Raw genomic sequence first — 23412 nt, 5'->3', positions numbered from 1 at the left:
AGGCACCCCTGAGCCTCCCATTACTTGGAAATTCCAAGGATTTTAGGAGTCTGGGCCTATCAGATGTAATGAGACTACATGGCACACGAGGGCTGGGGGGAGCCCCCAAGGAAAAAGGCTTGGCAGGGTCCCCTCGAGGACGTGTTCAGGCCTCACTGGAAAGGCGTGGCCCTGCCCCCTGGCGGCGGAGTGGGCTGGGCGGCCGGGTCATGGTCTCCGGTCGCCGGGGAAGCAGGAGGCAACCCTCGGGGGCACAAGCGGGTACCGGGGGCCAGCCGAAGGTCGGGCCTGGGGACAAGCAGAGGAAGTCCGAGCATCCTCTCGGCGTCTAAAGGGCCACGGGGCGAGCCAGGGCCAGGCGCTGAGCCCACGGCTGGGAGCCCTCGGCTGGAGCCGGCTTCCACGACGCGACGACACGGTGCTTCCCACCCAGAGCAGCCGCGGGCGCAGGCGGGCCCCTTCCCGCGGTGTCCCTCTAGCGCCCTCTGCCGAGAGCCCACCTCGCGCGCGCTCGGAATCCACTCTGGGCATCCACTCGCGCAGAGCCCCGAAAGTGGGTCTGGAGCTCAGGTCTCCCGGGGGCCGCTTTCTGACCTGAGGATTTGTACTTAGACGGGCCTGATCCTGGGCAGTTTTCAAAGCTGGGACAGAATTTTCTCTTCTACGAGGAAGTCAAACAGGCATGTACAGCCCATCAATTTTCTGTACGTTCCTATTACAATGAAATAGCTGTAAAACTATTAATAACTGAATAGAGAGAAAATGCTCTGATTAATATATTATTTATTATGTAACAATTAGTTCTGAGACAAAGTCCAATTCAAAACATACTAATGATTTTAGAAATGACATAATCCAAACCTACTTTTCCAATAAATTTTCTTAAGTAACCTTTAAGGACCTTTTCTCTGCCATCATTTGGCTCTGGAAACACTGTTACATTACAAGAAAATGTAAGTACATGTGAGAAGGGATGATGCACATGCTGTAATAACTACAAACCAGTATTTCTTTTGAAAACACATTTAACCAGTTTAAATAACCAGTGTTTCAGATTAATTTAAAACATACTTCAAGAACGGTTTTAAACGTCTTTCTTTTCTAACGCACTGTGGGGAAAAATTCCTCACTTCTTCAGCAGCAAGGGCCACAAAAATGGTGCCGCAAGCCAGGACTCACCTTGTGCTCTTGAGAAACAATGAAGAGGTCTTGGATCTGGTGAAGAATATCCTAAGAAAAATATCTGCAGAGACAGAAGCCCTGTGTTTACAGGGGTGGCTCGGTGGTCGAAATAGCATTCCAAACACTGGTGGGAGGGGTGAGAATCCTGAATGGCTGGGACTCTTTGGGAAACAAGAATTTTTCTGGGTAGTGTTTTCCCCGGCAACAAATGAGTTACCTCATTAAATGATTCAGAAAAATTCACTGTTTGTTGGTTTCATGCTACGGTTTCACTATTTCAATGGGAAGGAAAACTTATGGTTTAAAACTAAATTCTCTGTCACTGAAGATGCTCAATACCAAATACTCAGTCAATGGCTTTTTTCCTTCCATTCTTTCTGTTGGGCAAAGTCCGGTTATGCAGCTTTTGCTACCCGTCAATGTTCTGTTCTGGACATCAACTGTCCATACTGGCTGCATAGTACATGTACTGATCCAGGGGATGTGACTATGAAGTTGCATGTTGAATTGGGTTGCGTACTCACCCACATTCATTCATATAAAAATATAGATTTGTAACTCTGTACAATCCCTCACATACCACAAATACGGTCTTTCATCCCAACAGCTTTTTGCCTGGTCTTGCCAGTCAGATAAGAAACAGCATAAGATGGGGAGTGAAAGAAAACCTTTTTAAAACAAGTTTCCCAGCAGCAATTATTTTTTAAAAATAGCTCTACTTTCAAAGCAGCAGTTAGAAACTTTGTTCTTGGAGTAGGTAAATAATACTGTTTTAGCAAACTGTGGATTTAAGTAAGTTTAATTTAACAGTTTCTTTCTTCTCTCTTTAAAAAAATAATATGGACTTCTGTGCTATTTCATGGCTTCTCCATTTTTCCAATTCCAAGGGATGCAGAGGTCTCCATCTTGCATCACGGAGTAAAAATGTGAGACGCAGAGGTGCATCCCCTGTAGGTAAGGCAGTGATTGCTCCAGAAGTCTCTTGCAGCAATCCACCATCTGTCTACTAGACACGCTGGGCTCCTTGTAAAACTTCTCCAGGGAAAATTTCTTCGTTGAAGCCTGAATCAACTCATTTTCCATAACCTTTAACCTGTTATAGCGAAAACAAAAGTAATATTGCCACAAGCAAATAAAAGAGCATAAAATGTAAATATTTTTAGAGACTGCAACTATCCCTTTCTACTCACAACAGACACAACAGTGGTTGTCATGCAGTACCTGTTATTTTCACATGTATCTCTAAAAGTATGTGTTAAATCTCTGTGGCAGTAACGGGGTAAAAGTAAATTAATACATAATTTAAAATGCTCTTATCCTGCCTCGCCTGGCAGCTGGTAGCCACTGAAGGAAGCAGAAAGCTGAGTGTGTACAACACCTCAAGTTTGACCTCTGGGCAGTAATGACTTCTAGAGGTTCCCCAATAAACAGCAGCTCACAACAATCCAGGCACCTGAGGCCTGGCCCTCTTCACCCTCACTCTTCTAAGGTCCAGTGCGCCCTTCCCTTCGCCTGAGGCTACAATGGCTCTGCCCCATCAAGGGCTACAGTTAAGGCCTAGAAAGTAAATGACTCAAGGCAGAAAGAGCTCAATGTCTTCCATTCTTCCTCCCACAGGTGGCAAGTGCTTATGGATGGGATGTAGTAAGTGATTCAATCCCCAAATGGCAACAGTGAGAGAGGACTCCGCTCCCCACACCCTCACAGGTGAACATCACTGGGGAAGCCCTCGGGAGACGGTGAGTAAAGCCACATCGCCATGGTCAGGCCTCCTGTCTAACTTAAGTATTGTGCCGGTTACAAATACCCAAGTACCCTCTTTTACCCAAGCTTAAACTCTGCATAGAGAGAGAGCAAGTAGAGTAAAACATGCATAGGCTAGGAGGTCTCGGAAACAGAAACGGTCGCTGTAGTTGGTCCGCAGTTAATGCTGTATCTGCAGTGACTGAATCCCTTCCTGCAACAATATCCAGGGCACCTTCCCAGGTGCTGTTTGCTTTTGTGTGAGGTTTCTCTTCCTAGGCAGGGTTGCTGAGAGAGTCAAGAAGGTGTGCAGGGTTAGGGCTGAGGATGTCTACTCTGTGCAGGATTAGAACTCTCCAGTACCATCAACAGCAGGGGATGATAAATTTTTTCTGTAAAGGGCTTTTTTCACTTGCTCTACAAAAGAGATTTGAACAGCCTGGCTTGGAAGTTAAAGGCTGTGCAGTGTGGCCAAGTCGCCAGGAGGTTCCCCAACAACACATCTCTGCACATCTCTGGGCAAGGCCCTGCATCCCTCCGGCTTCCAAGAGAAGCCTCTGGTCTCATCCCAGGGCCTCCCTGACCCGTGGGCGGGCCTGTCAGTCCCCCAGGGTGCAGTCTTGGAGGGGCCTCGAGTCCCGAGAGGGCCACACCTGCTGAGGTCTCTCGGGGCTGTGCTGGTGCCTCTGTCTGTAGAAGGCTAACTTAAAAAATATATTTTTTAAATTGCTTTTTGCCTTTCCTTGTAATTGCTTTGCTTTATTATACTCATAACTGATGAAAAAGAGGCAGAAAAAGGGAGGCGCCGAGAGATGGTGGTGTGGCTGGCGGCCTCTCTCCCTTTTCTTCTAATGCTAAGAAACGGACCAACATTTCCCAGTGAACTGACTCTTCTCTCCTTTGACACAAATTATGTCTATTTTTTTAAACACGAAGTTTAACCATTCTGTCTCTGACATCTACCCCGACAGGGACTTTTACAGTACCTGCTAAGCACCAAGGCCCTCAACAAATGTTAGTTGAATAAATGAACATTCTTTTAAACTGTTGTTTCTACTGTATGCAAGTATCAAAGCTATTAACCATTCTTTTATTGTTGCACACTTCTATTGCAGAGGTAATGGAATTTAGGTTCTTAGAAAACAGCGACAGCTGCTCCCGGGCAGAACAAGGTGGCAATAAGTAAATATGGAGCGTCCTCCATCGGTGAACTTCCTGAGATAAGGAATGTGACTGTCCCACACTTATCAGTCTGAATACCTGAATTTTAGGTTAGACTGAGTGGTAAGACCTTACAGGGACTGACGGCACTCACTCATCTTTCCTCTTCATGTTCTCTCTCGCCTGCTGGGCTCTGGTGAGAATAAACCACTGCAGGTTGGCTGGGTCGCAGAGCGTGGGGATGTTAAAATGCCCGAGTTCATGCAAGCTGGGAGCGTATCTGTCACTGGAATGACACATGTGAAAGCAAAACCCATCAATTCCTTCCATCCCCCACTGTACCCCAAAGAAAACATTTCATGAATCTGATTAATGGAGGATTCATCAGGGAAATCCACCCTAAAAGTAGAGCCTGACTGACTTAAAGTTCTGCTGTGTCCAAAGAGGCTCACATTTTTTAAAATTTTCACCCAAAGATATTTTTTCCACTGCTTTTCCGGGGCAGGGTGAGGGACACATCGATGTGAGAGTGTCACATTGATTGCTTGTCTCCTGCACGTGCCCTGACTGGGATTGGGGATCATGTCCTTGGCCAGAATCAAACAGGGGACCCTTCAGTCCGCAGGCCGAAGCTCTAACCACTGAGTCAAGCTAACTAGGGTGAGGCTCACTTTATCAGGATGACCACATACTTCCTGGCTCCAGATCTTCCCCATCTGTGAAATGGGGATAGTAACCCAACTCACAGTGAAGAGATAATGCATTTACGCTCTAAGCACAGTGCCTGGAAAACAATGTACATAGTACATGCACCAAAAATGTTGGCTACTGATTTAACATTAGTTGAATCCTGCCAAGTTTTGCACAGGATCAACTCTACCCTGTAAGTGGCGATATATTTACAGAATGTGTAGAGGTTCAACCCTTCAGTTCTCTCACGCTGGCTTTTATAATGTGTAAAAGAGTGTCGCTAACTGATGCAGTGACATTCTTTTCTTTAACTCCTAGGAACCACACACTGAGATCCAAAGCAATGTAATCTATGTGAATAAAGAAATGTCCTTGTTTCAGGAGTTTACCTGTTGAGGATCATTTGTAACCCACGCAGACTGCGAGGGTGGAAGGGTATTCTGTTTTTCAACAGTCGGTTATAGAACACGTTGAGCAGAGAGTAATACTCCTCAAGTGTCAGCACTGGCTGCAGTTCTTCGATATAAACAACCTGTATGTCACCCAGAAGATGGCTTATTTGGTCTTCTAGAAGCATCAGCCTCCTCTGAAGGTCAAAATAACTTGGTAATCTTTCAAAAAGCTACAGGATTTTTAAAAAAGGAAAGAAATATTTAATTTTATGTTATAATAACTCAATTTTAGGAGTCTAAAAAATGGTATTGAGATAATTTAACAAGATAATTATTTTCCTAGAGGGAAAGTTCAAGTAAGTGATAAACAAGAGACATAACGTAATGCTGGAAATATTAATATTCAAAACAAACCACATTAGATCTTAGGGATTTTCAGATAGGAATTGAAGAGATTGTAGAAATAAAGAAATATGTTCCAAATAAAAATAAGTTCTAAGTACCAATAGTTAGATATTTACGTAAGAATCTCAACTTAGTTTAGAAAGATTACATGGTAAAATAAAGAAGGGTTTTAGAAATAAAGTGTATGTACTTCGACTCCAAGTCTATTCAGAATTTACTTTAATTCACCTACATTAAATTAAATGCGATAATCACTACTGAGCTCCTACCATGCACTTAAGCACTAAACTGGGCCCCTGGAGTGAACAGATTAGAAGAGTCTGTCCCTGTTGGCCAGGGGCTCACAGTCAGGGTGCAAGGAAACAAAATAAAAATCAGAATTCAGCATGCTAGCTGCCAGGGCAGGGAGAATGGACACGGGGAAGGGTCAAGCAAAGGAAGTCTAATGTGACCAATCTGAAAAGAGAAACAGGACGCAGAAACGGTTGGATGCACTGGGGGTGCTGCAGGGAGTAAAAGCACCCGTGCAAGCGCGGAAGCACACACAGGCAGCAGATTCCCCAGCAAGGAGTCTGCTGAGGCTGGAAGGCGCAGGCCTGGGAGTGGACAGAGCACGGGCTGAGCAGGCGGGGGTGGGGGGCTGGGTCAGGGACTTAGATAATTGTACTTTCAGGACTTAGATAATTGTAGATTCACAGGCCTTTCAGTCAGTTCCCCAAATGGTAACATCATGGAGAACTGGAGTGTACAGTCACAACCAGGAAACTGAGCCTGACCCAATCCACTGCCTTATTAATTTCATCAGTTTTACCTGCACTCACTGTGTAATTAACTGTGTGCAATTTTATCACATGCAGATGCACGTGACACAACCACAGTCAAGATCCAGATGAGTTCCACCACAGGCATCCCCGTGCTACACTTTTAGTCACAGACACCTCTCCCCCATTCTTTAACCCCCAGCAACCACCAATCTGTTCTATCATTTAATTACTTTGAGAATGTCATAGAAGTGGAATCATACAGTTCGCAGTCTTTTGAGGTTGACTTTTCTCACTCAGCACACGCCCTCGAGACCCCCACGCTGCCGCAAGCAGCGCAGCTCATTCCTCCGTGAGTGGGGCTCCGCTGCACACGTCATTTAGCCACTTGGACACTGAAGGGCATTAGGGCTTATTCTTCTAGGTTTTGGCCATTATGAATATTTGTGTATAGCTTTCTGCGTGGACATAATATTTCATTTCTTTAGTGTAAATGCCCAAGAGAGCACTGCTGGGCCACGTGGTAGCACGTGGTCGAATGTCACAGGAAGCCTGCGTACTCTTTCCCAGAGGGCCTGCACCATTCTACACTCCTGACAGAGTGAATGAGTGCTCCGGTTCTGCACATCCTCGGCAGCACGCGGTGGTGTCATTATGTTTCACGTTAGCCACTATGACATGCAGTGACGCCTCACTGTAGTTCTAATTTGCGTTTCCCTAGGGCTAATCGTGGAACAGCTTTGCAGGTACTTGTCATCTGTATGTCTTTCTCTGTGACATGTCTGTCCATGTCTTTTGCCCATTTTCCAGTTGGATTATTTGCTTTTTATTGTTAGGTTTTGAGAGTTCTTTATATATTTAGATACAAAGACTGCCAGATATATGGTTTGCAAATATTTCCTACCAAATATTTGACTTGAACTGGTACTTCACCAAAGAAGGTATGTGGGTGGCAAAGAAGCACATGAAAAGATGCTCACCGTCATTCGTCACTAGCAAAATGAAAACTAAACCCACAATGAACTAGTACTGCACTCTTATCAGAATGGTTCAAATGAAATAGATGACCACAGCAAGTGCCAGCAGTTCCTTAAAAAGTTAGAATACCCTAACATATTCAGCCATTCCACTTTTACGTATTTACCCAAGAGAAAAGGAAATCTATGTCCATATAAACATGTGTAGATAATGTTCATAGCTTTAGTTCTAATAGCCAGAAACGGACATAACCCAAGCTGTGGTAGATCCACAGGATGAAATACTACGTGGCAATAAAAAGGAATAATTTCCTTGACACATGCAACAGCATGGATGAATCTCAAAATGGCTACGTTAAGGGAAAGAAATCAAATACCCCCACCCCAAAAAGTACACACTCTGTGCTCCCATTACATAAAACTTTAGAAATATAAACTCATCTATACTGACAGGCCAGTGGCTGGCTGGGAGTGGGTGCTGGAATGGAAGAGGGGATATGAGCATCCTTTCGTGGTGATAAATATGTTCATTATCTTGACCGTGGTAATGGTTTCACATATGTCAAATCTCATCAAATTATACAGTTTGTTGTATGTCAGTTATACACAGTAAATCTGTTAAAGTCAAAACAAAACAACAGAATGTGGCTTTTAGGTGATGCTTCAGAAAAAATTATAGAATTTCCAAATAAAACCTGACTTAAATATCAGTCTTCTAAGTATTTTAACTACATGATATTTAGCGTCTGATCTGAAAAGAGATGTAAATATAATTTTTTTTTGTTCACTGACATAACAGCATAGTTTGAAACAAAAGTATGTTGATGAGAAATCAGAGATTTTTTTGCATTTCAGCTTTTTCTTACTTTTGTCCAGTGATGATGGACGTCCATTGTCCCCAGCATCACATGGCCCACTGCACTGATCCCGGACCGGTCTGTAAATATTACTGTACACCCTGATGATAAAACACAAACCCACCGGTCACTGTCCAGAGATGCTTCATCCTTTCAGCACTGTGCACACAATTACTTGAATTTAGTGTATAAACTCAGGATTAAATGTAATAGAAGCATAAAGGCTAATTTTATGTCACTGATTTATTCAAAGAAATAGATTTGAAAATTTAGCTGTGATAAAGTCACATCTGCGAAGACTTTTAACACTTAGCTTTCCTCTATACTTTACAGGCGTGTATAGCAGCAAAGTAATATTTTAAAAGAAAATGGGAATGGTTTACCTTTTGCATTTTTAAGTGTTTCCAAGTTCTGCTGTGCTAAGCGGCCTAAACTATGCAGCTGGCTACAGCGATGGGCAAGGCCCCAGCTCCGCTGCCACCTGGTCCAACAGAGAGCACGTAGGCGCATTAAAACTGGGCACCCCTGGAGGAAGCATCCATTCACCCCCAGTGCTCAAGTATGCAAGCAACATATTTCTAAACTTGCTCACTTTTCAAAAGTCGGCCAAACGAAAAATAACTTGTTGACCAGAGGGTAAAAATATTACTAGTAATGTTCAAAGATTTAAAACAAGTAAATACAAAGCTTATTTCTCTTTATGTTTAAGAAATCCTTTTATTATACTAATCTCAGTGTGCTCTGACAGATTTTTAAAAAAATGTTTTTATTGATTTCAGAGAGAGGAAGGGAGAGGGAGAGAGAGATAAACATCAATGATGAGAGTTATTGATCTGCTGTCTCCTGCATGCCCCCTGCTGGGGATTAAGCCTGAAACCTGGGCATAGTGCCCTTTGACAAGGAATTGAACTATGACCTCCTGGTTCATAAGTCAAAGCTCAACCACTGAGACACAATGGCCAGGCTTTAACAGATCTTTTAGAGCTTATACTAGAAAAAGTTATTTTCGTATACATAGAGCCAAGACAACATCCATTTTCCCCCTCCTTTCCTCTTTTTAACTTGAATACCAACCTTACATGGTGGAGTGATAATTATTTTTTACGTATTATTTGTATATGAAAAAGGATATTTTTCTTACAAGCTCATTATGTAAAAAAGTTCAACTAGCTACAAATATATCAGTATCTAAACCTTACTTCACTATTTTAAACAAGAAATATAAAAGTTTTCTTAAACAGATGAACATTTGATTACTTTCATAAAAAGATAATTGAAGAGCCTGGGGTTGTGCAGGGGGGTGTAGGGTTTTCTTTGCAAAAAAAAAAAAAAAAAAGATAACTGAATATTTAGTTATCCAAATAATTAAAGTAAAAGATGCAAATATTTAACTGCTGAAAAACTTTACCAACAGATAATGCATTTATTCTAATCTCTATTACCTGATATCTGAGAGCTGCAACTGATGAGACAGTTCATCTTTTAAACGATCTAGTTCTTTTCTAAGTGGCAAACTATTCTCCAGCTTTTTAACAGCACGTTTCCCATTGTTATCTAACCAGGATCTAGAAAGAAAAACAGGGATATACGCATTCTAATGACAATGCAAACATGCCTACTATGGAAACACATATGCATTACTTTATAGTAGCCCCAATGTTAAACTCCAGTCAAACCCGGACCAAATTATAAGTAAAAAATAAAGGAGGGCGAGGCAAGTGTAGACAGAAGTAGCTGAGATGAGACTTCAGCAGGGCATTTGCTTGGGTGGGAAGGAATGGAGGTGGGAAAGGAGCACTAAGGGCAGTAAACATAGCAACTTAACAGCAGGTGTTTTTGGAGGCTTTGTGGTAAAAGGACTAGACTGGTAGGTCTGACAAATGAAGGGACTTGGATAGAGATGAAGGAATAAATATTGGGAGCTCTGGGTACTAACAACCAAGATTAAAATAAAGGGAGAAACTGGAGTCTACCCAGCTAGACCCCACAAAGTAACAACTGCAAGTTCCTCACTCAGGATACACTGCCTTTTAAATGTGATCAGTACTATTAAATAGTACTTCTCTGATGGCAACTCACGGTAGGGAATATCTTAAATGGTGACTTAGTGGACGTGCGCACACACATATTTATATATAACTAAACCATGTACTTTGAGAAACACTACTTAAACTTACTGATAATACGTATTTAACAAATTTAAAAAAGGAAAAAAGCAAAACAACTTTGCTGGTCCCCTATCAATAAATTGTGCTACGATTTGCAATTTGAAAAACACTAACTTAAGCTGATAATCTAGGGGAAAAGTAAATAAATGCATGTATGAGTTAAATCCTAACTATAAAATTCCCAAACATTCTATAGAAATAGTCCCAATGGTGTACTTGTTCAACGTGGCATTTTGTGGACACTGAGACTGACACAGAACTTATGACACTGAAAGTGATATATAACTACTTGAGCAAATTCAAACAGAAAAAATGGAAGTCTGACATTTACTGATATCTCAGTAGCTAACAGAATAGCATTCCAATAGTTTTTCTAAAGTTCAATGGCATGTTTTTGCACTGGGAAAGATAGTACATATGGGATTATTTTGTTTAGCTAGAAATGGATCTTGTTGGCTCCTTCCAAATTCAATTTTATATAATTAAAATATTTTTTGTTATATTATTTGATAATCAGAGAATATATCCAAAAACTGGAAATACTAAAATATGTATCACAGAGTAGCACTTCCTAATTTTTTTTAGATTGCTAAATTCCTTTTATTATAGTATATAATTTAAAAAATATGTTTTTATTGATTTTAGAAGGGAAGGGAGAGAGAGAAAGAGAAACACTGAGTGGTTGCCTCCTGTATGTGCCAGGACTAGGGATCGAACCTGTAACCTTTTGGTGTATGGGACGATGCTCCAACCAACTAAGCCACTCGGCCTGGGACACAGACTCTTTATATACAACCACAGGGACAGAATGTGGCTGGTCTTTACTGGGTCCAAAAATGACTTACTCAAAATACATGAATGGTGATTTACAAACACAACAAATGATAAATGTTTGTACATTTTATCAGCCTGTTCCACATGACATTTTAAAATGTCTCCATGTATTCTTACTATGTTTGGATTATTACAGTAAAGGACCTCACTACTGGACTCTCCAGAGAAACTGAAAATGAAGCTGAACACTTTAAGAAGCTTAATTTTTTTTATATGTATATAAATATATATAATTATATATGTCTTTATTGATTTCAGAGAGAGGAAGGGAGAGGGAGGGAGATAGAAACACAATGATGAGAGAGTCATTGATTGGCTGCCTTCTGCAAGCCCCCACCAGGGACCAAGCCTGGGTCATAGGGCAATGCTCAACCACTGAGCAACACCGGCCAGGCAAGAAGCTTAATGTTTAAAAATAGATTTAGATACATCCTTTCCTCATATACCAGGGGTAAGTTGAGGAGAATTTAAAAAACTTAAACAGTCTCCTGTATGTGTTTGGTATGAAAAGATAAAAAATTTAATACAATTGGAAGTATTCTGGCAACTAAGAAACATGACTATCTTTTTCATAAAGGTTACTGAATTAACTGTACTGATAGGATTACTTTTCCTGGAAAAGTACACTTTAATTTTAAACGTGAACTGCAAATAAGTTTAGTTAAACAGAAACTTGTACATACGTTAGGGTTGTTTCCATTTTCGAGACGTGCTCGAGGTCTTCATCTGGGTCCTTGAATCCAGTGAAGGAGTAATAAGACTTATCCCATTTGATGGGCCTGTCAGGCATCCTTTTCGCCTCTTTGAGAGGCTGGGGATGCGCACTGCTATTCGAGCTTTGGACATGTTCAACTGATAAACTGCAGGAGTTGAGAATATATAATACTGTGCTTAGCAGATCTCTGGTGTGCAAAGTAAATTTGACTGCTCGAAATCCTAGAGAATATAATTCCCCCAAACAATGAAGACAGATGATTATTTGCTTTATTTAAAATTCTGTCAAAACAAAAATTTTGTCATACAAAATTTATAATTTCAAAATCTTTTAAAACATAAACTCCATTAATTATTTAAGTCAATGTAAGGGCTGCTATACAGTGAGACACATCGACTGGTTGCCTCCTGCCCGCGCCCCTGCAACTGAGGTACGTGCCAGACCGGGAACTGAACCCGCAATCCTTTGTTGTGCAGTCCAACGCTCAACCACTGAGCAACACCGGTTGCGCTAGGGTCAAATTTTTTTTTAAAATATATCTTTATTGATTTCAGAGAAAGGAAGGGGGAGGGAGAGATAGAAACATCAATGATGAGAGTCATTGATCGGCTGCCTCCTGCACGCCCCTGACTGGGGATCGAGCCTGCAACCTGGACATGTGCCCTGACTGGGAATCGAACAGCCATCTCCTGGGTCCTAGGTCAATGCTCAACTGCTGAGCCATGCCCGGCCAGGCTAGGGTCTATTTTTAATAAAACTCCACGTCAGAGGTAGATGGAGAAACAGCCAAGGAAAGGACCTTGTGATTTCTGATCTCCCATATCCAAGCACAGGGGAGTAAAAGATAGGAGGAAACATGCTGCCAAATGCTCATCCCTGGAGAGACTGGGTGCACGCTGTCTTAAACATAAAGATCCTGTTTTAGTACCTTTCAGATCAAGCTCCTCCTCCTCCACCCAAGGTCCCGGGAGCCTGGGAGCATTCGGTGTAAGTTAGGGACCTTGGATGTGACAGCTTTGTACTCACACACAGTACTCCACCCCTTTCAGTTTAACAGTGAAGAACCAGGGGTTAAGGTCACACAGCTAGTCACCAGCAGAGCTAGAAATAGATTCTAGGTCTCAAGAGACCTATCAAATTTTGAGTTTCATTAATAGTTTGTTTCAAAAAAATTACATTGTATTTTCTAATTGTTTTAGCCTTCACTCACAGAAAATTCTTAGTACATCTTTAGGTTGTTTTAAAGTTCATTCTAAAAATAAAGTTATTTCCTCAAGGGTAACTGAAAGGCTATATATTTAGAGAAATAATAGAACCACATTTGCTCTTAATTTTAAGTATTAGTGGATCATGGATGGCTAAAGCTGTGACAAACGAGCAAACAGAACGCTGTGTATCAAGAATGATTCGCTCTAAAAACAACATAAGGCTGGAGGTAAGAGACCTGGGTTCTCACCCATATTCTATCTCCATGGTTCTGGGAAAGTTGCTGGACATTACTAAGTTACAATTACTACCTACCCTGCAGGGTACTTTGAGGACTAAATAAGAGAATATAAGCTTCACTTTAAAAATATATAAATTGTTACATACACGTTTAACACTTAAAACAGCACTAAAATAGGAAGGGGACAAATAGGAACACTTCAATTTTATAGACGAAAAGTTTAAACACAAAACACGGCTTATTTAAACACATGCAGCCAGGAATAGAATCTAATTCTAGGAAAAGAAATCAATTCAGTGATATTATTTTTCTATGACCAAGACTTTGTCCCAAAGGTGTTCTGGCAACGTCAGACTGAATGAACCTATTTAACATGAAGCTTGCAAAGGACAAACTAGAAATAAGAAAACATACCGAAAGTACTAAAGGGTTCCTGGCCATCAGAGGAATTCTGGTCTGTTTCTCTCACATAAAATGTTAGCTGAGTTGGTTTCAAGGACTTGAAGCCTGGTTTCTGGAGGTTTTCTAAATAGACACTTAACCTCTGAAGGGAATTTTCATTGACTTCCTGGAAAAAGATATTAAGGGGCATTTACACACAAACGAGAACAAGAAAACAATAGAAATTTTATCCTGACCTTTTAAACATATTGAGGGTATTAAATACTTCAGTATTAAAAAAAAGTTGGGATTTCACTGCATTGGTAGAGGAGGGAAAACATTCACCTCCTATAATCTACTATATTTGTAATCTACTATCCAGTGTAAAATGTATTGGCCTTTGTAACTCCATTTATCCTAAGTTATTTTTCCCATTAGTTTGCGTTCCCTGAGCACACACTGACTGATGCTGCAGGGACAAGGACTGGCAGTATTCAATACAAGGGACACCATCAGGGCACTGAAAAACCTTTCTTGGATCATCCTTTAAAAAGGACTCATCATGGAAACAGAGGCCTTAAACATTATTTCAAACCCTCAATTCTACTAAAAAAAAACCTGGTACAGAAAAAACAATTACTAATACTCTGAAGAGTTTACATGCTAGCCTTATTGTCTGCATAAAAATGTCAGATTTCATTAAAAACAGCATCTTTTCAGTTTGCAGTATCTATATTTCAAACTCGTTCAAAGCACTGATTATATCACCACGATAGAGCAATGCAAATGTGTAGAACACTCTGTATTATACTGTAACCAAGGCAAATAAACTAAACAGAAATGTAGACTAAATGTTAAAAAAATAAATGTTTACCCTTTCTCTGGGGTGCTGTCCAAAGAAATCTGGGTGCACTGCAAAATAGAACGGCCTCAAGGCATTGACTGCTTCTGCTCCTGAGAACGCTCTCGAACAAAAAAACCAGCGTGGAGACACCTTCTCCAGACACAACCTTTGAAAAGATGCGGATTTATTATTCGCTGAGGCGCAGACGTCCATGCACATCCCCCGTGCGTAAAGTGACGGCAGCATCACAATTACTGCGCATGCAAAATACCACAGAACAAGATAGAAACCAAAATGCAAAACTGGTTTTCTTAAGTCTACCAAGTTTTAACAAGCAGTGAGTGCCACACAGTTTGTAAAACCAGTGGACATAAAGGAGTAGAGGTCATTTTTTTCCTTCTAAACTCAGCCTGGATACAAAAGGCAAGGGAGCAGGCAGCCTGTTCAATCCAGGATCATTTCTGTTTCTGTGGTACTGCTTTGCTCAGTGTTGTCAAAGCACAAAACCTCAGGTCCATTTCTGCTCAAACTAGCTCACCACCCCCACTCCATATGCAGTTAGTCTGTTTCTTCTCACTTTACAGTGTCCCTTGAATCACTCCTTCTTTCCACTTTCCTGCTACCAATTACCATCACAAAACTGGGCAGCAGAGCCTCAGAATCAATCTGCCTCTCCCTAACCATACTGCACACAGGTTATGTCTCTAAAATCCCACTATCACTGTATTTCCTACTAACACACCACTTATGGTCTTTCGACTCCTGCAGAATAAAATTCATGCCTTAGTCTAGTATATAAAGTCCTCTAGGATAATTTCCAATCTATCTCTCAAACTTGATCTCCCACCACTCCTCACAGAAATCCTCAGTTCCAGCGATCATACTGGTTCTTTTCTTCTACATGGTGTCTAAGCTCTAACACATCCTCCCTGTCCCTCACACCCATCTATCCAAATTGTGCTCACTAAACAATTACCTACTATGCAGACCTACTATGTGCCAGGAGGCAATGTGCCTATTTCCCCCAGAACCTTCCCTTTTGAATCCTCATTATTAACAGTCTTTTCCTCTTGTGCACTAAAAACAAAACAACAAAAACTATTTGGAACATAATACCATAATGTGTAAATAATATATTTTCATTTGTTCTTCTTTCCTTCCACCTACCCAACCGTGACTATCACTGTTTTCTTGAAGGCAGTAAATATGTTTTACGTATACGTTGTTTGCTGTGTTGGTCTGGGTCTGCTGAAAGCAGAGGCCAAGACAGGATTAGATGTGCAAGAGAATTATTGGGAAAGGAAGGAGAAGGTAGGGAGAGCTTTTAGACCATGATTCAGACCTGTAGAAGGAGAGGGGGAAGGGGTGCTGGGTAGGAAGTCTTGGGCTGAGGCACAGTTCCAAGAAGGGCTCAGCCATGTCAAGGGGGAGTCCTTGAGCCAAAGCCACCCACTGGAGAAGTCCTGTGTCTTGCTGGAATGATTCTTAGGATTTCCAGAATACATACATAAATAGTAAATATAGCAGTCAAATGACCTTAGTATACAATTTAGATGCAAAGAGTGGTTTTCCATATGATAACAGCAGACTTGAGGACAACATGATAAAAAGTGTATTAAAGACAAACTTTATCTGTTTTCCTCTTACGCTTTCCCCGCTGAACTACTGTAAAAGATGGTCGTCTTCTTTTTCAACGTTTTTTATTGATTGTAGAGAGAGAGAGGATGGAAGAGGGAGAGATAGAAACATCAATTGGCTGCCTCCTGCACACCCCCTCCGGGGGATGAAGCCTGCAACCCAGGCATGTGCCCTGACTGGGAATCGAACCTGCAAGGTTTGGTACATGGGAGGATGCTCAGCCAACTGTGCCACACCTGCCAGGGCTGAAAGACGGTATTCTTTTATCTTCTGCTCTGAATGGACTCTTGCAGGACCTGGCTTTTCATGTGAATTTTTTTTCTGTTTTTGTTCTTGCCCTTCACCATAATATAAAATCACTTTAGAACTTGAAAAGTAACAATAAATTAAAATTAGCCAAATGCATAACAGGCCCCCCAATAGAAATTATAGATTGGACCATGAAGCTTACCTCCTCACAGATCTCAGGAGGCAAAACATTTCTGAATATATGTGTACGTCAACTTCCAGGCATCCATTAATCACTAAAAAGTTAAACATATACCAGTAATGAACAAGTTAAAAAACATTACCCAGTTACATCGCACTCACCAAAATGAAATACTTAGCAATAAAGCTAACAATGTACAAGACCTATATGAGGAAAACTACAAAACTCTGATGAAAGAAGTCAAAAAAGAACTAGGTGCTCTCCCTCCAGGGAACATGTCCATGCCTTACCCCTCCACCTCAGACACGTCACCTTCACCTTCCTCACTTCTAAGCTCCAAGAAGGGCCCTTCCTTTGCCTCTGTAACTTGTATCCGAAGCCCATTTCTTCTACAAATTACTTCTTCTACCTCTGTGATTTTCCAAATAAATGTTCTCATTAAAATAAAGAAGAAATGGAAAGATATTCCATGTTCATGGATAGGAGCAGTCAATACTGTCAAGATGTCAGTTCTTCCTGACTTTATCTATAGATTCAATGCAATTCCAATAAAAATCCCAGCAAGTTATTTTATGGGTATTGACACTCATACTAAAGTTTATAAGGAAAGGCAAATGACACAGAATAGCCAACTCAATAGTGAAGAAGAACAAAGTTGGGGGACTGACATTACCCACCATCAAAACTTACTATAAAGCTACAGGAATCAAGACAAGTGTGGTACTGGTGAAAGAACTGATAAATTGAACTTCATTAAAATTAAGAACCTGTGCTCTCTGAAAGACAATGTAGAGAAATTGAGGAGACAAGGCACAGATTGGGAGAAAATATTTGCAAAAAACACATGTATCTGAAAAAGGGCTGTTACCCAAAATATACCAAAAAAATCTTTAAAAAAGCAAATCCAGCCTTAGTTAAGACAGCACAGGTACAAGGCTCAAAGTTTGCAAAGAAGAGACTAGAAGGATATACATATGCAATCTATAGCTATCTCTAGTTAGCTAGTGGTAGGATATTAAGTGCTTTAATTTTTTCTTATTTCCTAGTTTATTAACAATGAACATATGACACATACTCTTAAAAATTTTTAAAAAAATCAATCAATGCTTTTAGCATATAAATTAAATGAAGAAAAGGAATAAAGCAGAGATTAGCATTATTCATTCAGTATTTAAGACAAGCCCCTAGGCCCTGGCTGGTGTGGCTCAGTTGGCTGGGCATCCTCCAATGCACCAAAAGATTGCAGGTTCGATTCCAGGTCAGGGCACATGCCCAGGCTGTGGGTTCGAATCACATTGATTTTTCTCTTTTCTCTCTCTCCCCCTCCCCCTCCCCCTGGCTGCTTGCCTTTTCATGTGGCACAGATCTTGGGACAGTCCTCGTCTTTGTAAGACCAAGGAGCCAATTTTATCACTTCCACCAGAAATAAACAGGTCCCAGAAAAACAAAACCACAAGGGTCCTGACTGATAACTACAGTGTCAACTTCTTAAATTTACTATGAGAAATATAATTGCTAAAAAGACTAGAAGATTCAGATCTGTGGTCTTTCCCTGATAGAAATTTGATTTTCTGTGTGGCTAGTCCTGTCAGCAGACTGAATATACACTGCTTCAGAGTAAAGCTGGGTGCTCTCATTTACCAGTGAGAAATGGTCTGAAAGCCTAGGGCACCCAGATCAACTGCAGGGTTCTTGTCTTCAAATTCTTGCATAGGTGGTTCTTGTGTGTATTCCATGGAGTCCACTATCCTCCCATTGGGAAAAGCCTCAAGCATGCTACAAAATAACTAAGAAGGTTACACTGTCTTATCAGACTTAGAACGCACTCTGGGTCCTTAAATTCACCCAATTTGCCAACAGGCATTTACCAAGCACTTATGTGCCAGCTTCTATGCAAAGTATTGGGAACAGAAAAATATTAAGACACTGCTGCCTCTCTGAAAACGTACAGCTCTAGGAGAGAGGGAGGGGGTGGAAACACAAACACAAGCAGATAAATTATAAAGCAACACGGTAAATGAAGTAACAGCCATGCGCAGAGTATTATGGGAAACTCTCAAGTGCTACACCTGGAATGGGGGGCAGGCTGTGGAAGGTCTTTTCCAAAGAGATGGTGTCCTCTCTGGATGGAGGCTGGACGATGGGGAAGGACACAGGTCACTTAGAAACCAATGCAAATGTCTGCTACAGTTCACTTAATAGTGATATTAGCTTCTATTTCATAAAATGAAAATTTCTAATTTTAACCGACATTCTGTGCTGTGAAGTGAGGCATAAAATATTCTGTTCAGTTTGAAATAAAATTTGGTAGTAGAGACACCTAAGTTGGTGGAAAAGTCGAATTTGGGTAGTTTAAGAAAAACTTTCATTTTGCTTAAATTACTTTAAAAAAAAATCCTCACCCAATGATATGATTTTATTGATTTTAATGAGAGAGGAAGGGGGAGCGGGGGGGGGGGGGGGGGGGGAGAGAAACACGATGTGAGAAACACCCACCGGTCACCTGCCACTCGCGCTCCCCCCCCCCCTCCGCGGGCTGAACCTTCCGCCGCGGGACGACCCCGACCGGAGTCGAACCCGCAGCCCTCCGGTGCCCCGACGGGAGTCGAACCCGCAGCCCTCCGGTGCCCGCGACGGCCCTCCAGCCAAATGAACCACCGGCCGGGGCTCATTTTGCCTAAATTACTTTGGACACATTTGGTAACGTGTTTGCCAAACTGAGATCCTTCGATTGATCTTTGGCCATTTGGCACAACTTTTATTTGACAGTGACTTGTTTTTCCTCAGGCTGCTCTCATTTAAACTGTGGCTTCCTCGGGGAACTAACTACCTTGTTCGCGTTTTAAAGGCAGTTTGTTGCATCAAAGAGGGATAAAAGCGGGCAATTTTTCATTGCTTTTCAGTTGAGTATTTCTCAGGGAAGGGAAAACAGGCAAAGAAAAAGTAAAAGCAGTTAGTCCCATGAGATAAACGAATCAACTGCGGCAAGGGCAACGTATCTGGACCGTTCGGCTTCCTTTTCTAAAGCTTTTGCTGCGAGATGTGAATCGTTACAATCTCCTACGGAAAGTCGGACTGACGCGGGCATGACGAGGTCGGCATAAACCGCCTTCGGTTTCCCGTTGCAAAGACAAGTTAACACACACGCGATGCAGACTCTCGGGCCGCGAGTTCACAAGTCAGCTCGCGGAGCTGCGGTGACGGCGCGCGGCCCACCGCGACCCCGTCCTGCCCGAGCCTCCCGAGGGCGCACGGGAGCCCCCCCGCCCCGCTCCTTACAGTTCCAGCCGGGGTCCGCCCCGAGCGCCTTCTCCCACCAGCGCCAGCTCCGACCTGTTTCACCTCCCACTCGGCACCTCTGGGCCGCGCGGGGCCGCGCGGCTGCGCCGGGGCGCATGCGCACCAGGGCGCCGGCCCGGCCCACGGGCGCGCGCCGCAGGGCCCGGCGCTCCCCCTGACCCCCGCCCCCCCGGACGGCGGCTCTGACAGGCTGCTCCCGCGGCGCTCTCCGAGTCCCCACCCCTAAACTCTCAGCGGGGCGCGCCCGGCTCCACCCCGCCACCGGGCGCGGGGCACGGCGAGTCCCTAAGGTGAGGCGCGGCGAGCGACCGGGCCGCTGACCGCGCTCTCATTGGCTGACGCGTGCCAGGCCTTCCTCCCTGGAGCGCGTGCGCGCAGCCCGGGCCGAAGGTTGAAGCCCTTAGGTGCCCTGCCCGCGTGACGTCAGCGCTCAGGTGACTCCCCGCCTTCCCGGCCGCTCGGAAGCCTCCGCGCGCTCGCCTTCTTACCGCCGGGCCGGAGGGAGCTCCGCGCGCCCGCCGTAGGCTTTAGGACGCGCCGGCGAGCGCCGAAATACGAAGGGCTGGGCGCAGGTGGGGGGCCTGGCCCGAGGGTCGGCGGAGCGACTGAGCACGCGCTGGAGGGCGGGAGGGCGCGCGGGCAGACGCGCGCATGCGCCCCGCCCCCGGCCCCCACCTCCCCAACTGCCAACGCCCGGCGCCCGGGGAGAGGGGAGGCTGCCTCCGCAGGTCCGCCGCGGAGCTTTCGGAGCTGAGGCTAATTTTTAACAAATTCTCTTCTCCAGCTTGCTTTGGACTTTGGCCCTTATCAGGATCTGGCTATTTTCAGACCTTAAGCGCTCTCGACCTTCAGCTTGGGTTTTTGCTCTGAGCTGTATTTCGCTGCTACGACTTCGATTAGCCCTAGAAACGGCCACAGATGGAATTAGGCAAATAACAATCACCTCTCTTTTCCCTTTTCTACCTTTTGACATTGCTGACTGGGCGGGGGGTGGGGAGCCTCCATTTGTTCCAGCCCTAAGGGCTCTTGACTTCTCATTAGAAACAGTCTTGTCATCACTTGTGATCCATTCCATCCAATCTCATTTTTCCTAAAAGCTTCATTATCGGCTCTGGCGTCTTGACCCTTTCAAATGATTCTTTGCTGTCAGCATCTAAACAATCTCATATTTCTCTAATTCCTTTCTTTGGGTTTCAGTTACTTCCTAACGACAAGACTGATTTATAACTGCCCCTTTACCATTCCTCACTTGTCCTCAAAGGCACCTCAAACGGATGGCAGTGGCATCCGAGCCGCTGTGCATCCCAGGCGCCCGGGCATTTAAAAGGCAGTTAGGGTGACGCCGTTGGTTCCTGCTGGAGAACCGCTCATCTCACTTCCCATCTCATTCGTGATATTCAGGCCCCACCTGACCGCCGCAAGGCGCTTTAGTCTGAGGTTCTAGGCTTATTCCAGTGATTACCATGTTTTGGGAACTCCTTTAAGTACTTTCAGCCCCCGTAGTTACGTTATTATTCACCTTATTCCGACTTTTTTTCCAATTTTAAATGGTTTAAAGCAGCAAATCTAAAGTATCAAATTCAAGATTGAGGATGACAACCTTGGTAGACTCTGAAAATGACTTCAGAAAAGGAGTTTTAACTTCCTAAGGTGGTTTGTAGGGACCGTTCTTGTTTGGATGTTTAAGTTCTGGTATATCCGTTTAAAATAATTTCTTCAGAGGCAAGAATATGTGGACCAGACTGACAGCTGTCAGAGGGAAAGGGGGCCGGGGGTTGGCCTGAGGTGGGCTAAGGGGGAGAAAATGGGGACATGTAATAGTGTCAGTAAAGTTAAAAAAAGAAATACTGTTTTCTTTAGTCATGCTGAAAGTATTTCCAAACTCTTCTAAGATACACTAAAGGAAAACTATTCATGGGGTAACAAACATTTTTGGTGTAACTCAGAAGGTCCTCTGGTATTTTAGTGTTGGAGTCATTTTTCAGTGTTACTTTGCTGTTCTGTATTAGATGTGGAACAGGCTTGAGAAACTGGACCGAGGACACACTACTTCATACCCCTAAAGGTTTTTCTGAATACTTGGTTACCTGCTTGCACATTTCCCCTTTTATGTCTCCCTCTTATTAAATGCTGCACAATATTCAGTTTGTAATTTTTCAATGTTTGAGTATATGGTGAAATCCCTAACTTAAAAAGAAGTCAAAAAGTAACCAGAAAATCACTCCGGTGGGGGTAAAATTATTATAAATAGCATACATCGATCAAAATCTTTAGTGTTTGAAAACTATTAACACTAAATAAAGGACAAAAGCTGAATATAGTGAAAACCGTCTTTATTTTTATTATCTTATTTTCAACAGTGATTACTTGAACTTAAAAAAAAGTATTAACTAATGGTTATTGAAAAGCCAAACCTTTCCAGCCCACTTCATGTTCTCTTTCAACCATTTCAGGGCAGAACAATGTTCCAAACTATAGACCTGTTCCTTATTAACATTGACGGTCATGTGCTTAACAAAAAGCTTGGGATCCGATAAACGAGCAGCCATCATTAATCTTTCCACTGCAGCTTGGTAATCATCCTTGCTCCGGGATTTGTTTTCTTCACATCTATAAAGTAAAGACCTCACAAAGTCAGAAACTCTAGGAAGATATTTACATTTATTAGTACTAGTTACGACACACTTTTTACTGTATACCAGTGGCTTTCAAACTTTTGACCATGACACAATAAGATGCATTGTGACCCAGTAGACACCCTCATACATAAAAATGGAAAAGTTTCAGAAACAAGATGCACCCTTACGACAACGTGTGCTCTATTTTTTGTCGTCTCATTTTTAATAATGTGGTTGCAACCCTCTAGACTGGTCGCACCACACAAATGGGCTACATAACCCACAATCTGAAAAAGTTAATAGCCTCAACCTTTGTATTTTCAAAGTTAATAATTGCATACTTTTTCATTATAATGCATGAAAGAATATTGAATTTAATCAAGTTTGGAGTTACTGACATGCTTTAACTTGATATTGGCTATTTTTAATTGTAAACATACTATGTAGCTGACATTTGGTAACAGAAATTGTAGTGTTCCTTTACTGTTTCTGGTTATTTTTCTTCAGTCTTGATTTAAGGTACTTCACAAAGTGCTAGAATTAACTTTTCTAATAACTTTTCTACTAGTTTCCGAATTTCATAAAATTCGTACTTAATGGCTGTTTTTCCTGTGGGATAGGGAGTGGGAAGTATTTAAAATAGAGATGTGGTTGTTATATTAAGCATCACTTTTTGTGTTTGCTGCATCCTGCTCTTGGTATCTATAGGGTCCAGCAGCAAGGCCCTACCTGCATTAAGAGCACAGTGTGGTCCATAGAGTGGTGGGAATGAGGACTTCCACTTGGAACAGGAACCCGAGAGAGGAAAAATTGGTCAGGCACCTTCTAATACCTTCTGGCTTGGGAACTGGTGCCTAGAATCTGGTCGA

The 23412-nt window shown here is 42.6% G+C and overlaps 2 protein-coding genes across 5 annotated transcripts in view; both read right to left on the bottom strand.

Annotated features, from left to right (window-relative positions):
- Positions 1-764: 764 nt before the first annotated feature.
- On the bottom strand, positions 765-20620 carry TCAIM (T cell activation inhibitor, mitochondrial). Of its 4 annotated transcripts, none has more exons than XM_081160161.1 (11): positions 20414-20620; positions 16647-16719; positions 14588-14723; positions 13747-13900; positions 11854-12030; positions 9611-9733; positions 8552-8649; positions 8178-8269; positions 5166-5398; positions 4241-4372; positions 765-2275 (listed from the first exon to the last, which is right to left on the bottom strand). In XM_081160161.1, the coding sequence occupies exons 5-11, from the start codon at positions 11958-11960 to the stop codon at positions 2035-2037; spliced, it is 1026 nt and encodes a 341-aa protein (XP_081016287.1). In that variant the 5' UTR covers positions 11961-12030; positions 13747-13900; positions 14588-14723; positions 16647-16719; positions 20414-20620; the 3' UTR covers positions 765-2034. The 4 variants fall into 4 exon arrangements, with proteins under 4 accessions (XP_081016287.1, XP_081016285.1, XP_081016284.1 ...); XM_081160159.1 differs by having other exon boundaries at positions 11854-12106; positions 20414-20607; XM_081160158.1 differs by lacking the exon at positions 20414-20620 and adding an exon at positions 19905-20041 and having other exon boundaries at positions 11854-12106.
- Positions 20621-22243: 1623 nt separating this feature from the next.
- TOPAZ1 (testis and ovary specific TOPAZ 1) overlaps positions 22244-23412 on the bottom strand; it is a gene marked incomplete at its 5' end in the record, with an annotated part of 40387 nt that continues 39218 nt past the window's right edge. The window contains one exon of the mRNA XM_081159510.1: positions 22244-22535. Within this exon, the coding sequence (XP_081015636.1) occupies positions 22316-22535 (220 nt within the window). The 3' untranslated portion in view covers positions 22244-22315. The remainder of the gene's footprint in view (positions 22536-23412) is intronic.

Source organism: Miniopterus schreibersii (genome assembly GCF_964146895.1).
Source record: "Miniopterus schreibersii genome assembly, chromosome: 15".
In the NCBI taxonomy this organism is placed as follows: domain Eukaryota; kingdom Metazoa; phylum Chordata; class Mammalia; order Chiroptera; family Miniopteridae; genus Miniopterus; species Miniopterus schreibersii.
Note: the sequence above shows the minus strand (reverse complement) of the source record. Positions and strands in the feature narration are given on the sequence as shown.